The 26,817-nt window shown below is 35.9% G+C and overlaps 1 protein-coding gene across 1 annotated transcript in view; it reads right to left on the bottom strand.

The window, feature by feature from the left end:
• The window catches only part of pacs1a (phosphofurin acidic cluster sorting protein 1a), a 50,422-nt gene that overhangs the window by 22,510 nt on the left and 1,095 nt on the right, over window positions 1–26,817 (bottom strand). The window contains 7 exon segments of the mRNA NM_001098748.1: window positions 671–730; window positions 3,742–3,825; window positions 7,714–7,805; window positions 8,864–9,008; window positions 17,997–18,122; window positions 18,309–18,398; window positions 18,502–18,589. Of these exon segments, the coding sequence (NP_001092218.1) occupies window positions 671–730; window positions 3,742–3,825; window positions 7,714–7,805; window positions 8,864–9,008; window positions 17,997–18,122; window positions 18,309–18,398; window positions 18,502–18,589 (685 nt within the window).

Here is a 26,817-nt window from a genome sequence, read left to right as displayed (position 1 = left end):
TAGGATGGATGGATGAATGGATGGGATATATTTTTATTTGGTAATTTTATGATTTTATTATTAAAAAAGAATAAGAAATATTTTTAAGCTGAAATAAAAATTTAAGCCATTGCATAGTCTTCATATATTGCATACATTTATAGATACATTTACATATATAGACACATTCATGGATTAACAGAGTTTGAAAAATTGTTTTTAAATTTTTTTTTTTTATATTTAAAGTAGAATAACGCGTGATTGATTCATGTTAAGGTTTCAAAAGTTTTAGCTTTACAAATTACCAGTTACACACCATTTTAGATAATATTATATGAAAACAAAAAATATATATATTTTAATTCACAGCTAGCTGAAATAAATTAAAATTTAACAAAAACAAATAAAGCAATTACATTTCAACTAACTAAAATTATTTTATTTATATGGTTTACTTTTGATAACTGTTTAATCAAATAATAATATTAAAAAAACATTTATTTGTTTAGATTTATAATTACCTTATCAAATAATAATATTAATATCTATTAATATTTTGTTTATTAGAATATTACCCACTCTAAGTAACAAAATGCAACCATTAAAAACAACCTGGTGAGAAAACAAATTCACAAGAAGGACAGGAAAATACATCCACCAAAACAGCTTGATTCATAGACAGCATTATTACCTCATCAGAAACTTTGAACCATTTCACCAATGCCATAAGCTTCTGCTTGATGTTGGGTTGCTGCATTTAAAACACAGACACCTTGTTAGACAGAAAGCGGAGGAGTTGTAAGAAACAATAGCAAACAGACACAAATTAGCAGCATATCTGGCTGAGCAGCAGCAGGGAACAAAAATAGCAGCAAGCGGCGAGCGGGGGAAAAAAAAAAAGCTGTCACAACAAGCACAGAATGCTGGCGAAGAGACTAGAGGCTTGTCAGCTCAAGACGGAGCTCACAGGAAAACAAAGTACACTTGTGAAGGCATCTGAGAGGAGAAAGTAGAAATCACGCTAAAGCAGCCTAGAAGGATCCTGTAACCCTAAAACACATTCTTGAAGATGTTAACATATGAGGGATTTCTAGAATTGCTGGTCTCCAAAATAGATCTTCTACCGTTTTTCAAAAACAGAAATCTTTCCTGAAACATTTTTGAATAATAACACAAATTATATCAAGTTGTTTCTAGAATAAATAACTTCAAAAATAATATAACATTCATTCATTTTCTTGTCGGCTTAGTCCCTTTATTAATCCGGGGTCGCCACAGCAGAATGAACCGCCAACTTATCCAGCAGGTTTTTATGCAGCGGATGCCCTTCGAGCCGCAACCCATCTCTCATGCACTACAGACAATTTAGCCTACCCAATTCACCTGTACTGCATCTCTTTGGACTGTGGGGGAAACCGGAGCGCCCGGAGGAAACCCACGCGAAGGCGGGGAGAACATGCAAACTCCACACAGAAACGCCAACTGAGCCGAGGTTCGAACCAGCGACCCAGTGACCCATTGTTCTTGCTGTGAGGCAACAGCACTACCTACTGCACCACTGCCTTGACCAATAATAAAACAATAAAATCAATATAATAACTTCAGTACTCTGACTTTTCCTATTTTTGACTGTCACCACCTCCTGATTCTTACATTCAGCTATAATTATCATAACATTAATTATTCGGCTTAAATATAGTGAAATGCTTTAATCAAATATCAATCTTTTTGTTGTGTTTTACTATACTAAGTTTAAAAACATTTAATCGATGTAGGGCTGGGCCATATGGCAAAAATGCAATCTCAATAATTATTCTCTATATTAAATGATAACAAAATATATTTCGATATCAGTTGGTAATGCTTCCAGATTTAAAAGAGTATGCTAACAATGACTGAAGCCACAAAAGTTAGAGGGTCCATTTAATGGCATAACATATTTTCAACCAATAAATTTTTAGTGGCCGAAAATTTGGTACATCACTAATATAAACACTTTGAAATTCCCATTGTTGCACAAGTCTGTTGTGTGATTGGCTCTTAGATCAAAAGTCCAGAGCTTATCATTGTTATTGACATAAATTTTATTGCTGTTCAATATAATATCATTTATTGGCCCAGCCATAAATCGAAGCATCTATTTTTTATTAAAATTCCTAATTTCAGTAATAAGTTTAGAGCATTGCTTTGGGATGTAATGGCATATGTAATCAATGTATGCACTATATTATACTCTACAAGAAACTCATGTAAATCGTAATATAGATTTATTTCAGAATAAGGTAAATATTTAGACTACTGCTGTCTGCATAAATGTGCCCTCTGTTGTGTTGTTTCCATTTCAAGAGCTGATATCTTGGTGCAGGCTTTGGTTTGGTGTGGCCCAGTAAAACACATAGAAAATGTGTTTGTACGCAAAGATTAAAGGATTTAAGACTAGTAAAATCTAGATTTTCTGATCATGATCATTTAAAAAAAAAAAGAAAAAACGAAAATGAAGGCTGAGAAGAAAAAAAGGATAAAAAGAGAAAGAAGCTTAAGATGAAGATAAATATAAGAAGATAAAGATGACAAAGAAAGAAAAAAGAAGAGGAAAAAGAGTAAGGAGGAAAAAGGGAAAATACTTTTTCCTTTCTAAAAAGAAAGAGGAAAAAAAGAATAAAAGAAAGAAAAATACAGGAAAGAAAAAAAAGAGGAAAAATGATACAAAGAAAAAAAAGAAAAAGAATGATAGAAAGAAAAAACAATAAAAATAAAGGATAGCAAGAAAAACAAAAGTAACGTTAGACTGACAGTAAGAAAGAAAAAAACTGAAAATAAAAATAAAAAAGAATGATAAAAGAATGATAGAGAGAAAGAAAAAACGATAGATAAAAAAACAATACAGGAAAAAAGAAAGAAAGAAAGACAGAAAGAAAAAGCAACAATCGATAGATAGATAGATAGATAGATAGATAGATAGATAGATAGATAGATAGATAGATAGATAGATAGATAGATAGATAGATAGATAGATAGATAGATAGATAGATAGATAGATAGATAGATAGATAGATAGATAGATAAAACAACGAAAGAAAGAAAGAAAGAAAGAAAGAAAGAAAGAAAGAAAGAAAGAAAGAAAGAAAGAAAGAAAGAAAGAATGAATAATAAGATGACAATAAAAGAAGAAGAGGAATAAGAAGAAAAGGATGCTGTTCTGGTGTTGATTTGACCCTTTTCTTGTTGGAGTAGTGAAAATGAAAACACACAGCTGAAACAGGAAGCTTTGATGACACTTTCAGTCTGACATCACACATCACAGTTTCCAGGTGCCAAAAGTAAACAACAAATGGTACAATTCTACAGCGCTAACATACAGCTCACAGTGCTGCAATACTACTGAAATCCACCACAGCATTTTATATCCATGTCTCATCTCAGATGGTCAGAAAATGATTCATCTTTTTAGAAATCAATCAACTGTTAGTGTCTGGAACGCAGCAAACCCAGTGAACATTATGATTTTTAAAAAAAACATTTGCTTTAATGTGTGTATGACTAAGCAGAGTTCATAAATGGCTATTGAGTTCTCTCAATTCAACTGACTAGAGGCCTGGACCCGGAAACAGTATTTAAGATGCGACCGCTGCTGCGTCTAAAGAACATCAGCAGCCGTAGGGAGAAATGTGCAGTTGTTCAGCTTCCTGACAATATCTGAGTCAACATCAACATGCAGAGAAGCTGCTCTAATTCTCCGAGCTCGCAGGACTGACCACTTACGTTTGCTCTAGTGATGGAGGCGGTGGAGGGCAGTTTACGACGAGGCTTCTTCTTCCTCAGTTCATCCTCGTCATCATAAAGGTACTGGACAAATGTGAACATAAAGGATTTAAAACATTTATTGTAGTATGGAAAAATTAAGGATTTTTTACCAGATGACTTAAATAGCTCAACTAGTAAAAGCATGACTTTTAGAATTAGTGGGTTGATTTTTGGGGGAAGCGAATCTAGACAGAAAATAAAAAACAAAAACAACAAAATAAAAATTAAGAGATACATAAATAAGTAAATATATAAAATAGGAGGAAGAAATATGTCAGAAATAACATAATTAAGAAAAGATTTCATTATCTTAAAGAGGTGGTCCAGAGTGTAATTTTAAGGCTTGTTTGTGTTCATAAGATGCAAAGCAATGTGTGCTCATGCTTCATTTGTACAAAATCACAATACGTTTTCATAAATCTTACCTTGACCTATGACCTACTCAGCTAACATGAAAACCAACCATGAAAGCCATATTTCCTAGTTCCTCTAAAAAAATGCCCTTAAGAGGCTCTGATTGGTCAGCTAACATAAGCCCCTTTCACACATTCAGACCTTTCCGGAAAATAACCATATTTTTGAAAATACTGGTAAATTCGTTCCGGCTATTTTCCGGAAAGAGACGTTGTAACATGACCGGTAATTTGCCAGAAAGCTGTGCTGTGTGAACGCAGAAGGAAGATTGCCAGAAAGACTGCGTGCATGTCTAGAACGTGCTGACGTGAGACGTCTACTTTAGCCAATAAGAACAGTCAGACGATTCAAGTCTGCGCGGTTTATGAATATGAATATTTTTCCAGACACATTTAGCTTCTGGATGTTAGTCAGATAATGTTTATATGTTCCTTCTTATTGCCAACTGTGTAAATAATTATCAATAAGATGCTTATGATAAGCTGTTGTTTGTTTACCTTCAACCTCTGCTTCCTTCAGTTGATTGACGCGTCACGTGTGACCATGAAGGAGCCGGTGAGCGCCAGCACACACACCCACATTATGTACCTCTCAACATGAGAAAGTGTTCCTCCATAGGTTTTCATCGAAGTTGTTCACAATACTTATCTATCCACTGAGATGGAATGTAGTCAAATGTTTACTAATACAAGGGCAGCCGTTTAGAGCAAATTTTTGGGTAATGATGACAGAATTTATCGGTATTTTGGAATGGATGTGTGAATGCTCTTTTCCGTAAAAATTCCATAACGTACTCGTCTGAGTGAACAGTCATTTTTTGAACATACCGGTAAAGTCGTTCCAGAAATTTTCCGGATATTTACCAGTATCACTGCGCGAAAAGGGCTATAATGTGCTGTGATTCAAGGACTGATTCCATGTCACCATGAAAAGCGCCTCGCCCCCAACAAGCATGCGATTTTACACTGTGTAAACACTTTCAGAGTAGTTGTTAGCCGTATCAGTTTGAGCCTGAGTCAAACAGAAAACGAAGAGGACACAGCTGAACTTCACACCTGCTCTCCAAAATAAAATCTGAGCTCACAATCCACAGCTTCTGCTTGTTGGAGCTGCTCCATTAAGGAGTTTTTAGCTGAACCCAGCACTGAACCAAGAGAGATTCTGGAAGTTCTCCTTTGTCAAATGCTAGCTATATTTTCATAATTCTCTGGAACACAATTAAAATAAACTGTAAGCACTTCTCTCTTTGTGTAGTTTCATTTGGAAGCCCAAATACAAAAACAGAACAAGCTCTGTGGAAATAGCAGCTATTTGACCACATGTTCGCGAACAGAAGAGCAAAACCAAAAACCACCCAGCTAGATGATACAGAGTCCAGACAGCCTATAACAAGCTGTCTGTATAAACACACACACAGACATACAGCACCATGCTCTCTCTCATTCACACACACACATAGACAGCACCAAACAATCGACACAGCATCACGCTCTCTCTCATTCACATACTCGTACTCATATACACACATACACACACACACACACAAGCTCGAGAGCGATATTGTTAGACCGACCGCTCCCGTTCAAATTACACCAGAGTTACCGACCTCTCCAGCACTTAATTCAGAAATTTATTCCCACACCACAAGAAATCTGGTCGACTCACGCGGTATAGAAGTGGTAATGCAGACCTCTAGTTCGTATTTACCACGTCTCCATTTTCGTTCGGTTGAAACCTGAAATACTGCTAAACAGCAGAGGTTGTGTTATTTTTCGAGACCAGGTCACTTGGAGCGTGACCATCTTACCTCATCTCTCTCTCTCTCTTCCACACTGTCCGTGATGACAATCATTTATGCATTTTTAGGCATTAAATAAATATTTAATATTTAATACTTGTCTTCTATATTAGTGCATTGTTTTTATGATGGTATAACAGTATTGAAACTGATACCGTTGCTATTTTTTTAACCCGCAGTATACCATATTACCATATTACCACCTAAACCTAACATTAACAAAAGTTTAAAATATGATATCGTAGTGGACTACCCCTTTAATTTATTAATAATTAAATTTATATAAATACATAAAAAAATTATAAAATTACAAATAAATGTATTTATTTATTTATTTAAAAATAATATCAAAATATTAATAATTATTATGAAAGTTATTTTATTATTATTAATATATATTCTTTCATTTATTAAAAACTTATTTGCATTTATTAGTAATGAATAAATAAACAATAATACACAAACATAACAATTAAATTATCAAATAATTGATGAATAACAAATATACATTTAATTTCTTGCAATCCAATAAATTTATAAACATCAAATTGAATGCTTAAATAAAAAACTAAATTAAAAATGAAAAAAATTATGAATGATTTAAATAGTTTTACTTGAACAGCGTTAATAATACAGAATTAAATAATAAGAAAACAAAATAAATGAATAGGATTATTAATACAAATTTTCTGTTATGTTTATTTAATTTTTATTAATTAAAGTTATTTAAATACATAATGTATAAAATAATAAATTAAACAAATATTTTTTATTTAATAAAAATAATATAATATTTTTTTATTTATTATTATTAATAATAATAATATTCTTTTTTATTTATTAACTTATTTACATTTATTAGTTATTAATAAATAAACAATAATTCATAACCTTAACTATTCAATAATTCATGAAGATCATAAACACTTACATTAAATTTATTAAAGTCAAATAAATGTATTAACATCATATTAAATGCCTCAATGAAACCAAGCCTAAATTAAGTTGTGCACTGCAAAAAATGCTTTTCTTACTTAGATTCTTGTCTTGTTTCTAGTCCAAATATCTACAAATTCTAAAATCAAGAAGCATTTTCTAGACAAGCAAAACATATTGTCTTGTTTTAGCAAGAAAAAAGGTAAGCAAAATAATCGTGTTTTTCGATTTGTGATAAGATTATTTTGCTTACCCCATTGGCAGATTATTTAGCTTTTTTTAAGGAAAAGCTCACTTCATTTTGGCATTATATTTCTTATAACAAGACAATATGTTTTGCTTGTCTAGAAAATGCTTCTTGATTTAAGAACTTTTAGATATTTGGACTAGAAACAAGACAAAAAAATTCAAGTAAGAAAAGCATTTTTTGCAGTGTGCCCAGTAAACTTTATAGTCACGGTTGGACATTTACAGTAGGTGACAATGGTACAGATAAAACCAAAATAAATTTTTTTAAAAATCCCAAATGAAACAATTCCTGTAATTAGTAGGAAACCTTAAAAGCCATCTATTTTTCCCCTGTACTTCATTAAATATGTTTCCTCCCTCTGGCTAAAGGCTCTTTTCATGGCGTTTGACAGCACTTATGCTGTGTGTTTCTTCAGTGATCTGACTTCAGCAGATTCCCATCAGTCTCTCTCCGCTGCTATAATTCACTGAGCAGGAAATAGGCAAGATGGCTGAATGTCAAAATCAATCACTGGAGTCTCACAGGCCTTTACCTGCCCCTGTAGAGGGTCATCACTGCCGTCCTGCTCCGACGAATAGCTTTCCTCTTCCTCCTCCGAGTAATTGTCAATGTCTGGTGAACGATCTAAAGGGAAGAAAACAGGAACATTGCAAGGGATTAAACTAGAGCAGGCCTGGTTAACAGAAAGTGTTCTCAAAATGTAAAAAAAAGAGAAAGAGAAGCAGCCTTGACCACTTTTTCCTCTTTTCTTGACAATTGTTCCTTAAGACTCTAAAATGCTATGTCAGAAAATTGAAGAAGACTTTGATGAAGTATGCACTTATTCACATACCAATCGGAACATTAGATGTAGTCAATTTGAAAATGATACAGTATGTATTTTTTAATTGTTTAATTTAAAAAAAAAATACATTTTATGTTCAAGAGGGCATATTTTACTCTTTTTAAACATTACAATTATGCATTTAAATTTAAATGTACAAACAATAAGAGTAAAATTAATAAATAAAGGGCTATAAAAATAACATTTAAAAGAGTATTTTGAATGTTTTCTTTGTATAAGACAAAAAAATACTTTATAAAATAGCAAAATGATGCATGAAAATAAATGTTTTTGCTTGCAGTGTCTCGCCTTAAACACAGAACTATATGAGCAATATCACACGAGTAGCAGTGCAATATGGCTGTATATCGGCACTGGTGGGAGGAATGCATTGGCACAAGGCCAAAGGCTGAGTGCCTAAAGCAGGTCGCACACCAGACGCGCACATTCGAATGATATTTAACATGAAACTAATCAGATGGCGCTCTGTGGCGCGGCTGAAAAATGAACTGCGTCCTGAGCCGTCGCCGGGCGCCACCGACAGCCGCCGACTTGCGGCGCCGGTGTGTGTATCCTGATAGAAACCTATGATTAGAATTCTAAAATACATGGCGCTGCGTGGCGCTGCGTGGCGCTGCGCGGCGCGCCGCCGAGCGTCGCTTCTGGTGTGTGACCTGCTTTAGTGTCCCACCAGTGACAATATACAGCCTTATCGCACTGCTGCGAGGTGATCTTGCATTTATACAAGAGTGAGGAGGCTGTACGACTGCTGTTATTCCAGAATATCGCAGAGTTATTAGCCAATTAGATTCGAGAACCAGACACAACTATTGTATATGTATTAATGTGTGATTCAGACCAGATAGCTTGGTCTTCAGTCCCTCTGGGTCGATGGGTTGACTGGAAAGAGAATAGACCCGGATCTCAGCAACAATAACTGGCTTGTCCTTCACTGTCGTGTGCAAACCCAAAACCTGAGCTCCTTCAGTGGGGTGCTGCATCACCTACAGGCCAGAAAATAAACCATGAACAAGAATCAAAAATTAAATACTACAAATAAACACACACTGAATTAAGACTGCACCATAGAGAAAAAAAAACTAACATTGCGATTTTTAATTTTCTACGATATACGTTGCAATATTGTGTATAATTTCAACATCTATTTGGAAAGAATTCATACTTTTAGATACATTGATAATGAAATGTATGTAGATGTATACATTTTATGTAGATACATAGTTATATTTGTTTGTCTACCAGCTCAAAAAAACAAAAAAAAAACAAGCAGCTATAAGTGTATTTTTGTGCCATAATTAACCTTTTTGAATTTCGCACTGGTCCATAAGCAACCAGCTACTTCTTCAAATGTGCCCACCTCTAAGCAAACATTGACTCCACCTTCCTCCCTTATTTTAAACTAATTGTGAAGTGGCGCCTTTCATGGCCATCTGCTATGTGTTCAGATATAGAGGCTCATAGGTGTCATTACAAAGAATCCCAGTGTTACATTCCTGTACATTTCTGTGTTGCGTAAATATTATTTATAGATATATTTTTCTCGCTAGTCTCTTTCTTTCTCTCTCTCTCTCTCTCTCTCTCTCTCTCTCTCTCTCTCTCTCTCTCTCTCCGTGCTCGCTTGCTCTCTACCTCTCTCCCGCTTCCACCTATACAGTGGCTCCGATTGGCTACCGCTGCCCAGCTGTTTGCCGTGCCCCCCTTGACGTCATCCAAGGTCTCCAATCCAGCCGCTGCCACCGTGGCATAAAAGTGGTGACAGGACGCTACACTGGAGGCCCTGAATTTCTGTGTTGTGCTGTGTGTCTGTGGTTTTTTTGGATATATGTCTACTGTGTGTTACAATTTGGTATCTGTCCGTTATTTGTTCTCCATTTGTCTACCGTCGATGTCATGCGCATCTGAGGTTGGAGAGTGGGACAGGTAAGAATGTCGTGCGACATACATTGTGCACAAGTAGCTTGAATATCTTTGTATTAGACACACTAGGTAAGGGGCGTGCTCCACCCACTGTACTTTTGGTTTTTCCATCAAAGATCAGCGTAGGTTAGGTAGTGCGTATTAGACGCGAAGATTCTTTTCAATAACTTCTGCATTTTTATTTTGGATAGATAGGGTAGAGATTGGGCCAAATAGATTGTTTTTGTTTTATTTATTTTTATTGTTTGGATGCCGCCCGCGTCTCATTTCTCCAACTCTCCCATATCTGGTCAAACGTCTTATGCATTTGTTATCTGTAAAATTCAATGTCTCTTTGTAAATATTCAAGAATCTTTCTATATACATTTTTTTTGGCATTCATTATTATCACTATTTTTGTAAATAAAATCACGTATTGCATTTAGCTGGTCTTGGTTTTTGTCCCTCATTTATTGATGTTGTGTGGTTGCTTATGTGTTTCACCCAAAAGTTAATGTTACTCCTCTTCCCCTTTATTTAACATCATTTAAATCGTAACATTAAATGGGGGCTCGTCCGGGATAAAGAAAGATTCCCAAAAAAATTGGAAGTGAAACTATTTGCATCCACACATATATCTTAAGTGTTGGGTGGTGTTGTGTGAGATAGCTGACGCTGTGTGCAGGCATTATGGTCGTATTTGATTTACAGGCTTTTATTCTCAAACCGAGTTGGGAACAAATTGATAAGTGTAGAAAAGATGACTTATTGATTATTGCAAGCCATTATGACATTTCTGTTGAAAAACAGGCTTTAAAGAAAGAGATCAAACGTTTGGTTGAGACACGCTTGGTTGAGCTGAAAATACTGCAGGGGAGTGATGAAGGCGGTGAGGGCATGCGACATTCCAGCATGGAGGCGCGGCCTGCTGATTCCTTGAATGAGCTGGGTGAAGGTTTGGGTGAAGGTTTGGATGAAGTAGATGCCGAGGCGGAGGCTGATGGTAAGCCTGCTCTTCCTCCCTTTTATCCTTTTTCCCCTGTTTCCACTGGGTCTAGAGAAGACGTACGTTTAAAGGTACGTCTGGCCCGAATGCAAATGGAGACGCAGGAAAAGATGCAGGCTCGCCAAGCTGAATTAGACATGCGTGTACAAATACGTAAGCTGGAGATCGAGGCTGATACGCAAGTAAGGCTGCGACAGCTTGAGCTGGATGCTGCGAAGGCTGCTGCCAGCCCAGCTGCGCAGTCAAGCACTGCGCACAGTCCTGTGTCCCCCCCGCCGTCTGATCCATCCTCGCTTGCCTTTGATGTCAGCCGTTATATAGCTCTTGTTCCCCAGTTTAGAGAAAGCGAAGTTGATACATATTTTAACGCTTTCGAGCGCATTGCGTCTGCTCTGCGTTGCCCAAAAGATGTCTGGTCTCTTCTCCTCCAGTGTAAGTTGATAGGGAAGGCTCAGGAAGTCTGCTCGACTCTTTCATTAGAAGATAGTTTGCAGTATGACACTGTCAAGTCAGCAGTCCTTCGTGCTTATGAGCTGGTACCAGAAGCTTATCGGCAAAGATTTAGAAACCATAAGAAAAATAGCCATCAGACATTTGTGGAGTTTTCACGGGAGAAATCAGTCCTGTTTGATAAGTGGTGTGCTGCATGTCAGGTTACTGATTTTGCAAAGTTACGAGAATTGCTGTTAATTGAGGAGTTTAAGTCGTGTTTACCAGAAAAGGTAGTAGTTTATTTAAATGAACAGAAAGTGTCCACTGTGTCTCAAGCAGCTGTGCTTGCAGATGAGTTTGTGCTAACGCATAAAAATGTGTTTACTTCAGTGCGTCCCGAAAAGAGCTCATCTGGCTCGCATGTGCAGTCACAACCATCTAGTTCGAATTCCAGTCCACAAACTACTAAAAATGACCTTGAGTGTTACTACTGCCACAAGAAAGGGCACAAATTATCTGACTGTATTATTTTAAAAAGAAAACAGCAACAGCCAAAAAGTGTTGGATTTGTGAATTCGGTTACTGTGTTACCGAGTGATGCTTGCAATAGCAGTTTTGCGCCTTTTCTTATGAAAGGTTGGATTTCTTTATCTGGAGAGCCGCATGATCAGAAAGAAGTTCAGATCTTGCGTGACACTGGCGCCGCTCAGAGCTTTATTCTTTCTGATTGTTTACCGCTGTCAGATAAATCGTACTGCTGTGCCAGCGTTTTAGTTCAAGGATTTGAGATGGGTATTGTAAATGTGCCTTTACACCGTGTACATTTGCAATGCGATCTAATTACAGGATTTGTGAAAGTTGGTGTGCGTTCTTCTTTGCCTGTAAATGGAGTTGACATCATTTTAGGAAATGATTTAGCAGGAGGGAAAGTGATGCCTGTTGTGGAAGTGTTAGACAGTCCGACTGTGTCCTCTTCACCTGACATTTTTACAAAAAACTATCCTGAAGTGTTTTCTGCGTGTGCTGTCACACGAGCGCAGATGCGCAGAGCTGGCGAGGACGCCGCGTTGGATGACACTTTTATGGCTTCAGTTTTTGCAGACCAGTTACCTTCTCCTCCCTCTGATTCAGAGTCAAGTTCAAAGGCTCACTCAAGTTCAGTGTCGGTAAGAGCGCATGCGCCACTAAATTCTAATGCTTTACCATTAAATATCACCAGAGATCAAATGTGTGCTGCGCAACGAAAAGATCCTAATTTGAGTAAATGCTTTGATTCGGCTCTGGATCCTGAGGTAGCTAAAAAGAGTCAGGTTGCATATTTTGTTGAAGATGGTCTGCTGATGAGAAAGTGGAGTCCTAATAACAGAGGAGACTTAGACTGGAGTGCTGTGTATCAAATTGTCATACCTGATCTGTACAGACAGCAAATTATGAGTTTAGCTCATGATCATCACATGTCAGGACATTTGGGGGTGACAAAAACGTATGATCGTATCATTAGACATTTTTTTTGGCCGGGCATGAAAAAGAATGTGGCTGAATATTGTCGCACCTGTCATACTTGTCAGGTCACTGGAAAGCCTAATCAGGTGATTCCCCCTGCCCCTCTTGTGCCTATTCCTGTGATTGGTGAGCCATTTGAAAATGTTATCGTTGATTGTGTCGGACCCTTGCCAAAGACTAAATCAGGAAATCAATTTCTTCTAACTATTATGTGCCGCGCAACCCGTTTTCCTGAAGCAGTGCCACTGCGTAAAATTACAGCTTCTGCCGTCTCAAAAGCACTCGTTAAATTTTTTTCTACATTCGGACTTCCTAAAGTTGTTCAAACAGATCAAGGAACTAATTTTCTCTCTAAATTGTTCTCACAAATTCTAAAAACCCTTGGCATTTCCCACCGTCATTCTAGTGCATATCACCCCGAAAGTCAGGGTGCGCTTGAGAGGTTCCATCAAACCTTGAAAAGCATGTTAAGAAAATATGCAATGGACACTGAAAAAGACTGGGACGAGGGTGTGCCACTGGTTTTGTTCGCAGTGCGTGAAACCGTTCAAGAATCGCTTGGATTTAGCCCCGCAGATCTAATTTATGCACACGGGTTTCGGGGACCTTTGAAAATTTTGAAGGAAAATATTTTAAACACTGACTCAAACGTTAAGTGTAATATTCTGGACTTTGTTAGTCGATTTCGAGAGCGTTTGCATGCTGCGTGTTCTCTCGCTCGAGAATCCCTCTCTGTTGCGCAATCAGGCATGAAGAGACGGTATGATGCAAATGCTCTCTCTCGTTGTTTTCAACCTGGTGACGAAGTTCTTGTTCTGCTGCCTATTCCTGGCTCCGCTCTTTCTGCTAGATTTTCTGGCCCGTACCGAGTTTTGGAAAAGATAAGTGATACTGATTACGTTATTGACACCCCTGACAGAAGACGTCAGTCACGCGTATGTCACATCAATATGCTTAAACCATATCACTCCAGAACTTCACCTATTACATCCACAGTTCAGATCGCAGGGCCCGCGATCTCTTCTGCTGCAGTCTGTGATGTGTTATCCTCCTCCCTTCATTTGCCCAGTGCAGATGATGATGGAGTGGTTTTGCGCAAAGCATCAGTTCAGTCACCGCGCTTAAGCAATTCAGATATGCTGAAACGTTTGTCCACGCAATTAGATCACTTGTCTATCGAACAACAAAAAGATGTTGAGTGTCTCATTTATGATTTTCCACAATTATTTGGAGACATTCCTACGCAGACCACAGTATTAAAGCATGACATTAAAATCAACTGCTCTGCTCCGATAAAGCAACATGCTTATAGAGTGAATACCACAAAGAGATCCATAATGCGAACCGAAGCCGAATATTTGCTTGATAATAATTTGGCGGTTCATAGCAGTAGTCCTTGGAGTAGTCCGTGTTTGCTCGTTCCAAAGCCGGATGGAACGTATCGATTCTGTACAGACTACAGAAAAATAAATGCCGTCACTGTACCGGATTCATATCCGTTACCGCGGATGGAAGACTGTATTGATAGCCTTGGTACTGCACAGTTTGTCACAAAATTAGACTTACTTAAAGGGTATTGGCAAATTCCACTTAGTCCACAAGCTTCTGAAATTTCTGCATTCGTTACTCCGGATTATTTTCTTCAATATTCCGTTATGGCTTTCGGCATGCGAAACGCCCCCGCAACATTTCAGAGACTCGTCAATATTGTTTTAGCCGGTGTTCCAAATTGCAACGCATACCTTGACGATTTGGTGGTATATTCATCTGACTGGAAAGAACATATTGCTCTTTTAAGGACAGTGTTTGAGAGGCTAGCAAATGCATCACTGACCCTTAATTTAGCAAAATGTGAATTCGGCCAAGCTACCGTTACATATCTGGGAAAGGAAGTTGGTAAAGGTCAAGTTCGTCCAGTTGAAGCTAAGGTCACTGCCATCTCTGAGTTTCCCATCCCAAAAACCAGACGCGAACTGCGCAGGTTTCTTGGCATGTCTGGCTATTACCGTAGTTTTTGTAGAAACTTTTCAACTGTGGTTAACCCTCTTACTAACCTTCTTAGCCCGGCTGTGCCCTATGTATGGACAGAGGAATGTCAGCGTGCGTTTGACAATGTGAAAGCACTCTTGTGTAGTAAACCTGTATTAGCTGCACCAGATGTGACTAAAGCTTTCAAATTGGAAGTTGATGCCAGTGGAGTTGGTGCAGGTGCTGTCCTCATGCAGGAAGATAATTTTGGTATCGATCATCCGATTTGTTATTTCTCCAAGAAATTCAATAAACATCAGTTGAATTACTCAACTATTGAGAAAGAAGCTTTAGCCCTTCTTCTCGCAGTACAGTATTTTGAGGTTTATATCGGATCCACCTGCATTCCGGTTGCAGTCTATACAGATCATAATCCGCTTGTGTTCTTGTCAAGGATGTTCAATCAAAATCAACGCCTTATGCGGTGGTCGCTGATTTTGCAGGACTACAACCTAACCATTTTCCATAAGAAGGGAGCCGAAAACGTGGTGGCAGATGCTCTTTCTCGAGCTTAAGTTGATTGCATTTTTTCTTAAAATGCTTGTGCTTATTTATTTATTTATTCATTCATTTATTTGTTGTCACGAGTTACAAACATAATATGTTTGTTCTTTAGGGTGAGGATGTTACATTCCTGTACATTTCTGTGTTGCGTAAATATTATTTATAGATATATTTTTCTCGCTAGTCTCTTTCTTTCTCTCTCTCTCTCTCTCTCTCTCTCTCTCTCTCTCTCTCTCTCTCTCTCTCTCCGTGCTCGCTTGCTCTCTACCTCTCTCCCGCTTCCACCTATACAGTGGCTCCGATTGGCTACCGCTGCCCAGCTGTTTGCCGTGCCCCCCTTGACGTCATCCAAGGTCTCCAATCCAGCCGCTGCCACCGTGGCATAAAAGTGGTGACAGGACGCTACACTGGAGGCCCTGAATTTCTGTGTTGTGCTGTGTGTCTGTGGTTTTTTTGGATATATGTCTACTGTGTGTTACAATTTGGTATCTGTCCGTTATTTGTTCTCCATTTGTCTACCGTCGATGTCATGCGCATCTGAGGTTGGAGAGTGGGACAGGTAAGAATGTCGTGCGACATACATTGTGCACAAGTAGCTTGAATATCTTTGTATTAGACACACTAGGTAAGGGGCGTGCTCCACCCACTGTACTTTTGGTTTTTCCATCAAAGATCAGCGTAGGTTAGGTAGTGCGTATTAGACGCGAAGATTCTTTTCAATAACTTCTGCATTTTTATTTTGGATAGATAGGGTAGAGATTGGGCCAAATAGATTGTTTTTGTTTTATTTATTTTTATTGTTTGGATGCCGCCCGCGTCTCATTTCTCCAACTCTCCCATATCTGGTCAAACGTCTTATGCATTTGTTATCTGTAAAATTCAATGTCTCTTTGTAAATATTCAAGAATCTTTCTATATACATTTTTTTTGGCATTCATTATTATCACTATTTTTGTAAATAAAATCACGTATTGCATTTAGCTGGTCTTGGTTTTTGTCCCTCATTTATTGATGTTGTGTGGTTGCTTATGTGTTTCACCCAAAAGTTAATGTTACTCCTCTTCCCCTTTATTTAACATCATTTAAATCGTAACACCCAGCTTCAGAAGAAACAACAGCTAAATGGATAAGTTTTATTTATAAAGGAAATATCCCAGGAATAGTCTGCAAAAACTTGCTTGTGTTTGTAAAACAATTTTTACTGGATTACTTTGAGAATACACAATACAAAGCTAGACTCGCATCAAAATTGCATTAAAATGACGTAGCTGTACCTACAATTTATCTGAAAAATGTTAGTAATTTTTTTTATATGTAATTTATGCTTGTTTGTTTGTTTGGCCAGTATCAGTTCACTCATGTTTATAATCAGATCATCATCCTCATGTGCAAAGCTTTGTGCACTTACACCCCAACAGAACTGAAGCTGAGCATGTTGAATACACCAGTGTTTACACATTTTCATAAGTATAGATGTTGGTTTGAATACAGTTTTCATTGATAATGGTTTTCTGCAATGTCAATGATAAATTAAATGCAATGATTATATCCGCAGGATACGGCCGGGTGCAATCTCACATTTTGTCATCATAGCCGCTTCAAATATTCAATGTCAGTTCTACAGACAAGTCATTAGACGCTGAAGGTTTGGTTTAGCGCTGTGTGTACGCTGGCCAGATTTTCCTCTTCAACAATAGATTGGTTCAGCAAATACTGATCTTAACTTAAAGAATAGCAGGGAAGAAGCAGCTCATTATTATTTAAAGAGATATGAAGCAAAACAGCTTACTGTGGAGGTATTTATGCTACAATTGAAATATTAAACCAAAAGTAAGTTATAGACTGTTCTTTAACACTGTAAAGAATCATATCAACTAGTGTAAAATGACCATCCAATGTCACTTAATTATTTTGTCTGACCTGCTTAAAGATCCTAAAATAACCCACTTTATGTCCTGACAACAAATATTGTCAACTTATAATTATAAGGTTCTAACTGACATTTTTGTCAAAATTGAGTTATTGACATATTCTTATTAAATTACAACTAATTTACAATATGGGATGTTTTTTATAAGTTGTTTACATTTTTAGAAATTATATTTAAAAAACAAGTATTACACACGTACCGTTTGCTATATGGAATGCAAAAACTTTAAAGCTCAATTTCTCAGAATCATTCAGAATGCAGATAGAACCTTATAATTCCAAGGTGACGACATGTATGCAATTACATTTTTTATTCTTGGTTAATATAGAGAACGGTCTTCCTCCTGGTTTTGAAATCATTATTAAAGAGATATGACGTGGATGTTCTTTCAGCAGTTAGTCATGTACTGAATCACAGCAGAAATGCAAATGCCTTGGCATTTATTTGGGCATTAAATTACACATTGCAAATGACCAGAGAGGATTTTGATGCATTTGTGAAATGTTTCAGTCAGCTCCATTAAAGGGACATAAAACTGACTTCCTCCTCCTAGAACAGCTTTTTATGTATAATGACATTTTCGTAACATTTTTAAAACCTGTCAATTGCGGAGTTTCTCAACATTACTTGCACAAAAATGTGGTGGAGCTGGATTTGTAGGGTTTTGCTCACCTCAGCCATATTTATCATTCCTAGTGCGAGGGTCTTATATCCCAAAATAGTGCGATTCTTGTATCTCTTGCGTCTCTGGAGCATAATTTGAAGCTTGTTGGCATCTCTCTTCAAAAAGTGTGGATACTAAAGATAATAGGGGAAGAGAAAAGGTACATCAGAATGTAACATTAATTGGATCTAATTCATTAAAACAGATAGGTTTCACTTGAGGATTTCCCAAAGGTTTCATCAAAATAAAGCCATAACATTAAATCTGCAAGTGCAAATTTAGTGCTCATCTCATTCACAGTGCACTGAAACACAGCTAACCTGAAGAGAGAATGTCAGCTGAAGATCGGTCTCTGTAAGGCCAGCAGAGGACAGCATGATTTCATTTGACCGCAAAATGCGTTTTGAACCCTGAAGAGACATTTACAATCATTAGTCATCCAAACATAGATTATGCAGTCCATTTGTAATTCACTGCAGATTTTCATTTTAAAGGGGTGTAAACAAATTGTACCTGAAGTTTAACTGCAATGACAACAGATGTGAGATCTCTGTCCAGCTCCTTCAGAATCACTAGTTTTTTAAGGGTTAGACTGAGAAGTCTGCAAGAGAAAAAACAAAACAAAAAGAAAGTTGTGTTGAGGACAAGTCACTATGGCAGCTGAATGAATAATCAGTCCACAAGCTGGCTTATCAAGTTTCCCGTATGGAGTTGACATTTCGGCCTTAAATCCCAGATGCTACTTTGGCTGACATTTTACCCAAAACTCCAGACAACAATTGCAACCTTTTGTACTGAGAGTGAGAAGAGTTATGTAGTTTTTTAATATATTTCAGCGTCAGTCACAATTACCAATCAAAAAACGGTCCTCAGATATGAGGGCTGTAGATATTTATAGCGATAGTTACGCACTCTCGTGTTGTTCCAAACTCATTCCAAACAGTGTTTTTTTTATATATTAAGGGTCTACAAGGGTTTAGAGATCATAGTGCAATAGATTTAGGGTCTCACAAAACAAAGAACTGATTTTGAACCTCAAAAAATAAGTTGCTGGTTATTCCAGTCTTCATGTACAAACCTACGTAGGAATGTACAAATCGTACTGGGCCACCTGACCAACCAGAGCAGAGTAGACGCTCAGCTAGAAGAGGTTTAGAGAGACCAAATCCAAATCTTCCAGGGGCTTTCAAGATGTGTTTTTGTAGGGCTAGGGCTAAGTTTTCTGCCCTGACCACAATCTCTGCTCTTTTTCATCCTCAAGAAAATGTGTAAATGAGTAAAAAAGAAATAAACGAATAGCGAGTAACAGCTTTCCTGGTCAAACATTAAAAAAAACTAAGTGTTAGTAAATATTAAGACTTTTGACCCTATTTCTGACATCAGTGACCATATTTCAGACGTATCAGTTGACCGCTTTCAGATGCATTTCAGCTTTAAGTGGATACCTCTTGGATGTCTCTCAGAATCCAGTGGACATCTTTCAGACATAAGTGGATGCCTTCCGAATGTATGTCAGACATAAAAACAGATGTATTTTGGCTTAATTCGTACATCAGTGAACTGCTTTTGTATGGAGTCAATCTAGGGCAATATATTCTTGCAAAATAATAAAAATGTTTTGCAAACAAAAATAGGTACTGAGCAAAAAATAAATAATGAATGCAAATCTACAAAAAAATTAATAATAAAGAAATAAATCACACTTTAAGATATAAAGATGACATTTGCAAACAAAAACAAAGCTGTATTTTTTTTTTAATTAGCAAATTAATTATTTGCGTTTTACTTTGTGGCCCTGATTTAACAAGGGGGCAAGTCAAGTGAACTTGGGCATTTACAGGTCCGAACATTTAAGCGACGTTATCACCTGGAGACACAGTATCACTGAGGTGGTCTTCCAGCCCAGTGGGTCCGGGCCTGCCATATACACCCAAGTACCCTTGACTATCACATCAGGGCCACAAAGTGAAACATGCCAGATACGTGAAGTGCAAAGTGAAACACTAAAAAGCTTTAAAAACTATAAAAATCACAAAAAAACAAATCAAAATTAGCTTTGACTGGACAGGTTTTGTAAAGGCAATGCTATATAAAATGTTTAGCAAATATATATCGGTTTTTTTTTTTTTTTTTTTTTGCACTGCTTCATTTTTATTAGCAATTCTTGTTTTTTTTTTTCAAACTTTATTTTTCTTTCTCAAAACTTAAAGTTTCCCTTTCAAGTTCTTTATTTTTGTAGCAAAATTAATTTTTATTTCTCAAAAATAAATTTTCGCTTTATAATTTTTGGATTTTTTTTTTTTTTTTTTTTTTTTTGCTCAATACTTTATTTTTTGTTTGCAAAAACTTTATTTTATTTTGCAAGTATATATGGCCCTATATTGACTCCAGAGTTTCGGACATGTTTCAGATGTCAGTGGGCCACATTTGGACATCAGTGGAAGTCTTTCGGATGCGTTTTAATATTCAGATCCTTTTTTTCATTATTTCAGACATCAGTGGACAACTTTTGTTTCATATTTTGGACATATTTTGAACCTCATTAGACATTCATGTCTTTTGGATGCTTTTTCAAACATTAGTGGGCCAATTTGGATGTCAGTATACCTCTTTCGTGTCTCACTGATGTCTCTTGGACGTCAGTGGACCATTTTCAGATGCATTTCAGTGAAGGTATTTTGGATGTCTTTTTTTACATCAGTGAACCGCTTTTGGACGTCTGTGGATGTCTTTCTCTTGGACATCAGTGTACAGTGTACAGACCATTTTCAGATGCATTTCAGACATCCACATCAGTGAAGGTATTTTGGATGTCTTTCTTACATCCGTGGATGCACTTCAGATGTCTGTGGATCACTTTTGGATGTCAGTGAACCACTTTTGGTCTGATTAAATTTGGTGAAATCTGTGTATCAGTTATTTATTTATTTATTTATTACATTTTAAACCAAGCTAATATTGGTTGCCTTAATAATTTAATCACTATAATCATGATATGAAGTTTTCATACCATTATAATACTAAATTACATGCACTCCGCAGTCAAGAGTTCAAAATAGCTAAATATTCCACTCTGTCAATATTCAGCACGTTTATCTTTATTCATGAACCACACATGCTCACTTAAAAAGTTTGCTTAATTTTTAAAAAAAGCATGATTCTTGCTGCTTGCAATGGTGCTACTGTGTTGTCATGACAAGACTGGCAAATTGAAGCCTCTTGACTTGTTCATGGTCAATATAATTAACGGTCAATAAAAGACTATTTTACTTGCTGGTGATTTTAAAAATATGTATATTTACATTGAGTAAAAAACATTTTTAAAAATCATGCAAAATTAATTTATTTAATAAAATAATTAATAATTATTACAATGCATTTTCGGTTTTAGCACATCCAGAATTTTTGGTTCTAAAAAATATTAATTTTGTGCATCATGAATATCTTTGATCACTATATTAATACATGTACATTTGAATCTATTTAGAATCTGTGAATGTCTACAAACACAAACAAATGTTCATCGCATCATACATGCATCCGATTCATATGAATTGTATATCCACTGAATGGAATCAAAATTGAGAATGAAACAAATCGAGAATTAAATCTAAATTAGAGCTTGTTAATCAGCATCGAACTGAATCAGTACATCTGAGTTGATATCCAGCCTAAATTTATACCAAGTTGCATTTACCAAAATGCACAGATAATGATCAAAGCCAAAGGTCCCATCCACATCCTTTTAAGTTCCTGTCAAAGTTATGTAGAGCATGATGAAATAAGTTGTCTCCACAGAATCCTTAGTGCCTTGGTTTGTCTAACATAATAAATTCCCTTTTGTGCCTTTTCTTTTCTTTTTGGAGCTTGATGTAATTAGAAGTAATCACCACATGGAAACAAACGCATTCCTTAAAATATTTTTATATACACAGACAAACAAAACCAGCATACAGTGTATTTTGGACCAACACAAAGGTCAGCAAATGATAAGACAATAGCTGCACTTCATCTGCATACAATGATCAGTGAATAAAATGCCTGAAATAATGAAACAAAAACACTGGAGCTTCAATGTTTAACTAGCAACCAATGAATTATGCAATGAAAACAATCTCAAGTTAAATTTTCTACTCCACATGAGACAGGACACCTAAAGTGAACTGTACTTGAAAACATACAAAAAACAATGTCTCAAAGTCTAGCTTGTTCTCGGATACATCTTCTCATGGTGTTCTGAGATGTTTTGGCATGAAGTCAAGAACACTGCATTGGTGATATTAGATTCTGGGAATAAATCTCAACATGACAGCACTCAGGGACACAGTTCATTCAGGTTCTGTGACAGAATGACAGGAGAACAGGGTAAAATGTTCATAAATAACACTTGCTGTAAGAAATTTGGGTCTGCATTTATTATTTAGTGCTAACTAAACTAAGAAACTCTCTGTTTGTGGTTCCATCAAGCAAATTTAAATTAAAAAAAATTATTAAATATTTTTCAGAGCTAAAGATTATTCAATATATGACAAATAAAGTCATATAGCATCTATTTTGTTTATTATTGAACTACTACTTTAGTTAAAATTCCAGGCAATTTAATAGTGATCAGTAAAAAAATATGACCCTTGATCAGTAAAATTATTCACATATAACTTTTAAAAACTTGTATAACTTTAATTTAAAAATCTAACAATATTATTGTTATCTGGATTTTCCCTGAAAACTGAATGCCACACCATGAAAAGATGTAATTGTCAAATATTCAGTCTTAATAAGATTTTTAAAAGACTTCTTGACCACTAAATGACCTTTAACTGCATAAACTACACAAAATCCAACCGTTTTTTTTAATTCTTAAGAAAAACAAAAGAAAATCTCTCAAGAAAATCTTAGTTTTATTTTTATTTAGACATTTTAAAAAGTCATTTCAAAGTCCTTGCAAAGTCAAAATTTAACATTGTTTATGTTGCTAGTGCACATTGATAATCTTTAAGTGAGCAATTAATCTGTGCTAGTTAATACTGAAAAAGAAGACGTTTGTTTTCTTAATCTTTAATCAAAGTCTGATCATTTGCTTTGGCATTTGGAGTGGTGTTTCTTCTTCATTGACATCAGTTTGACTGCATTAACCCCAATAGGGCTGCACGATATTGGAAGAATCTAGCATTGCAATATTCTTTTATTTTGTGATATAGATTGCGATATAAAAACAATTTAACTAGATGACTTAATCTCTCTATTTGGAAAGAATTAATAATGTTAGATCAATTGGGATAATTCTGCAGTAGGAGTGCATCTCCATAAAACCTAGTAAGCAATCTTTAAATTTACTCGACATCTTTCGTTGTGGTCTGTGCTATGTGCATTTCTGTATTTGTATGTATTGTGAGTATTTTCATGCATTTGTTTAGTCAGAGATTGATGGATTAATGTTCACTATTTGCATCTACAAAAAATCTAATAACAATCTATAAACTTTTTGGAGTCACTCAACACATTTTCTTTGGGATCTTTACTATTTGCAGTGTATTTCTGTTTTTGCATGAGTTTAGTGTTTTCAGGCATAACAATCTATAAATACAATCAAGAAAAAAGATACAACAAAAATAAAGTGTTTTATCATTTCCAGAGTCTAACAGGATTCAAGTACAGTAACTAAATGATAAATAATATATAGCATCTATTTTTTTAAACTACTACTTCAGTTAATATTGCTGGTAATCTAATGGTCATCAGTAAAAAATAAAATAAAAAATAAAAAAGATTCACAATGAAATAAAAGAAGAGAATTGTTCATAATGATTTGCCTACAATTTTTTAAAACCTTTTATAACTTTGATAAAAAAAAAAACATCTATACCAGTGTTATCCTGGCATTTACATGAAATTATGAAATTATCAAATATTTGGGACCAATAAGTCACTTTGCTGCAATCACATGAACTGCAGGGTGATTTTTGTTTTGAAGATTTTATATATAACAAATCACTCATAGTATTTATATAATTTTAAATATGGTCACTAAATGACCTTTAACTGCATAAACTACACAACATCCAACTGTTTATTTCAATACTTAAGAAAAACAAAGGCTATAAAATATGTTTTGAATATACATATATATGTGTAATATATATCACATTTTATATAAAATCTTTGTTTTATATTTTTATTTAGAAATTGTTAGTGCACATTAATAATCTTTAGGTGAACAATTAATCAGTGCTAGTTTATCCACTGGAAAAAAAGATGTTTGTTTCGTTAAACTTCAATCAAAGTCTGACCGTTTGCTTTGGCATTTGGTGTGCCATTTCTTCTTTGTTGACATCAGTTTGACTGCTTCAGCCACAATATTCGTAACCACGTCCCTTTAAAGTAAGTTTACTATGTTGGAATGATGCGCAAAAAAAAAGCCCCACTCCTACTCAAAATTCCATTTTAGTTGGAAGTACATCAAAATACTAAAAGTCTCAGCAACTTCCGGTTCACACAGACTTTAAAGTTTGAATTATTTCTTTTACATTACATTTAGCGGATGATTTTGTCCAAAGCGACTAACATTTACATTTACATTTAGTCATTTAGCAGACGCTTTTATCCAAAGCGACTTACAAATGAGGACAAGGAAGCAATTTACACAACTAAGAGCAACAATGAATAAGTGCTATAGGCAAGTTTCAGGTCTGTAAAGTCTAAGAAGGGAAGTATTAGTAGTATTAGTATTTTTTTTTTTTTGGGGTACAGTTAGTGTGATAAAAAATAATAAATAATAAATTACTCCCCCCCCCCCCAGGCATTAACAATTGAAGAGGCAACTAACAATTGAAGAGGCATTCAGCAATTCAACTACAGTAGATGCAATACACACAAGAAGTGCTAATCATACAAAGGATCTATTAGTACTCAGTGAATTAAGTGCTGGAGTAAGGAGGAGTTTCTGTTGAGTAAAAAGTGTTTCTACAGGTGGTTTTTGTCAAGGCCACTCATCTTTTGTTTCTTTCGTTTTTTTATGTTTAGATATATGGAGTGATTGTAAGAAAATGTCTGAAGCAAATGTGCAAAACTGGTGGAAGTGTCGGTTAAAGTTTCAAAGCGATAAAAAAGTGTTTTCTACAGGTGGTTTGTCAAGCCCACTCACCTGTGAGAGGCACACTCAGAATTGCATAATGTTTTGTGGCTGTCATGTGGTGTGGTGGGGGGGAAGAGGGGGTCCGGGTTTTTGTTAACTGGCATTTAGGTGATCACAGAAGACATGGGTTTTTAGCTGAGCCTTGCATTATGGTTATCACACATACACAATGAAGAGTTTGGAAGGTTTCACCCATATTTTATTATTTCAATATTTTATTTTTACATAAGCTCTTTGACTTTCTGAATTTGCTTAGATATTCTGACTCACGATGAGGCTTGATCTCTTTTTATCGCTTTAGCAGTGGCCTTGCATTACCCAAACGCAACATCTCATGCGCTTATGCTTAGATCAACAAGATAAGGCATTAATACATAATAGCAGTATGAAGCCAGTCCTCTCTTTAGAGTGAGCTATATTGAACTGGCCTGGGTCTAATTCACTTACAAGTCTGTCCCTGTGCATTAGAGTGCAACTCGAGAACACATACGTAATGAAATTGGGAGGGGCAAACCGGACACACATCTCACCTTTCAGTGATCTTATACAAGATTCTGGTGGAGCAATATATTAGAACATCCACTGAGGGTTTACATACAAAAATAATCTTATCTTACTGATGGGTTTGAATGGAAAGAACAAATAAAAAGCTATCCTTAATTTCAAAAGGCCTTTGAAAGTATCATGGAGTCACTGTCACAGTAAGAGACAGTGTTAGCTGAATAATGCTCTTTATTCTCCACATCTGTCATGGATTCTGCTTTTCTGTTGGCCAATTTTACAGTCTGCCTCTTTAGATCATGGTGCCTTACTCTTCCACTCTCTGCGTGAAATATTCCAAAGCCCCTCCTCTACATTTCCATATCCCAATCTCTTCATGCAAGTAATGAGATTGAACACTGGGGAATATTAAACTGCATATACCTTTATATACTGAATGCATTTCATAGGGAATATGCATATTTTTTTAAATGAGCTCTTTTGGTTTATCTGTACTGCAGCAACGAGTTAGGATGACAATCCCACTCTACAAATGTAATGAAGACTCCATAGAGAACATGTGGTTTTTAGTGGCTTTCCGCTTGTTCTTTTTATATAGCAGGAAGAACGTGATGCAAAAAGATTAGCAGTCAGTTATCAGCTTATTGTTACATGCATAACAATAATACTGTACACAGTACACACACAATAATGTCCATAAGTTTTTGCAAACTAGGGCAGGGTGGTGGGGGGAAGTAATTTATTATTTTTTTATTGTAGTTGGTTTATTATTCATTCTTAAGTAACAAATCAATCCTTTTCCACATTCTGTATACTCCATATTCAGTCATCTATTGGTTTTTCATTTGTGTACCTTAAAATTATTTAATTTGCTTCTAATATTCATCATTGGATGATCGTTCTAATTTATATTCATTGAATCAAATTAAATTTTGAAAACTAAATGAGGATCTTAAATCAAATTGAGTGCTTGCCAAAGTAATCAGGACATCTAAATAATTACACAACACTACTTCAAACTGTTTGATATGTCATGAAAAAACACACACCACACACAGGCAGATACATACAGTTGTTTACATACATATGAAACTCAGTGCATCAGCAGCTTGCTTACTAGCATTCTTCATAATAACTTTTTGTTCAATAATGTGAGAAATTCAAATTTGAAAAAAACTCCAGAGACTAAATGATGA

This window comes from Danio rerio, chromosome 21, assembly GCF_049306965.1.
Source record: "Danio rerio strain Tuebingen ecotype United States chromosome 21, GRCz12tu, whole genome shotgun sequence".
Classification (NCBI taxonomy): domain Eukaryota; kingdom Metazoa; phylum Chordata; class Actinopteri; order Cypriniformes; family Danionidae; genus Danio; species Danio rerio.
Note: the sequence above shows the minus strand (reverse complement) of the source record. Positions and strands in the feature narration are given on the sequence as shown.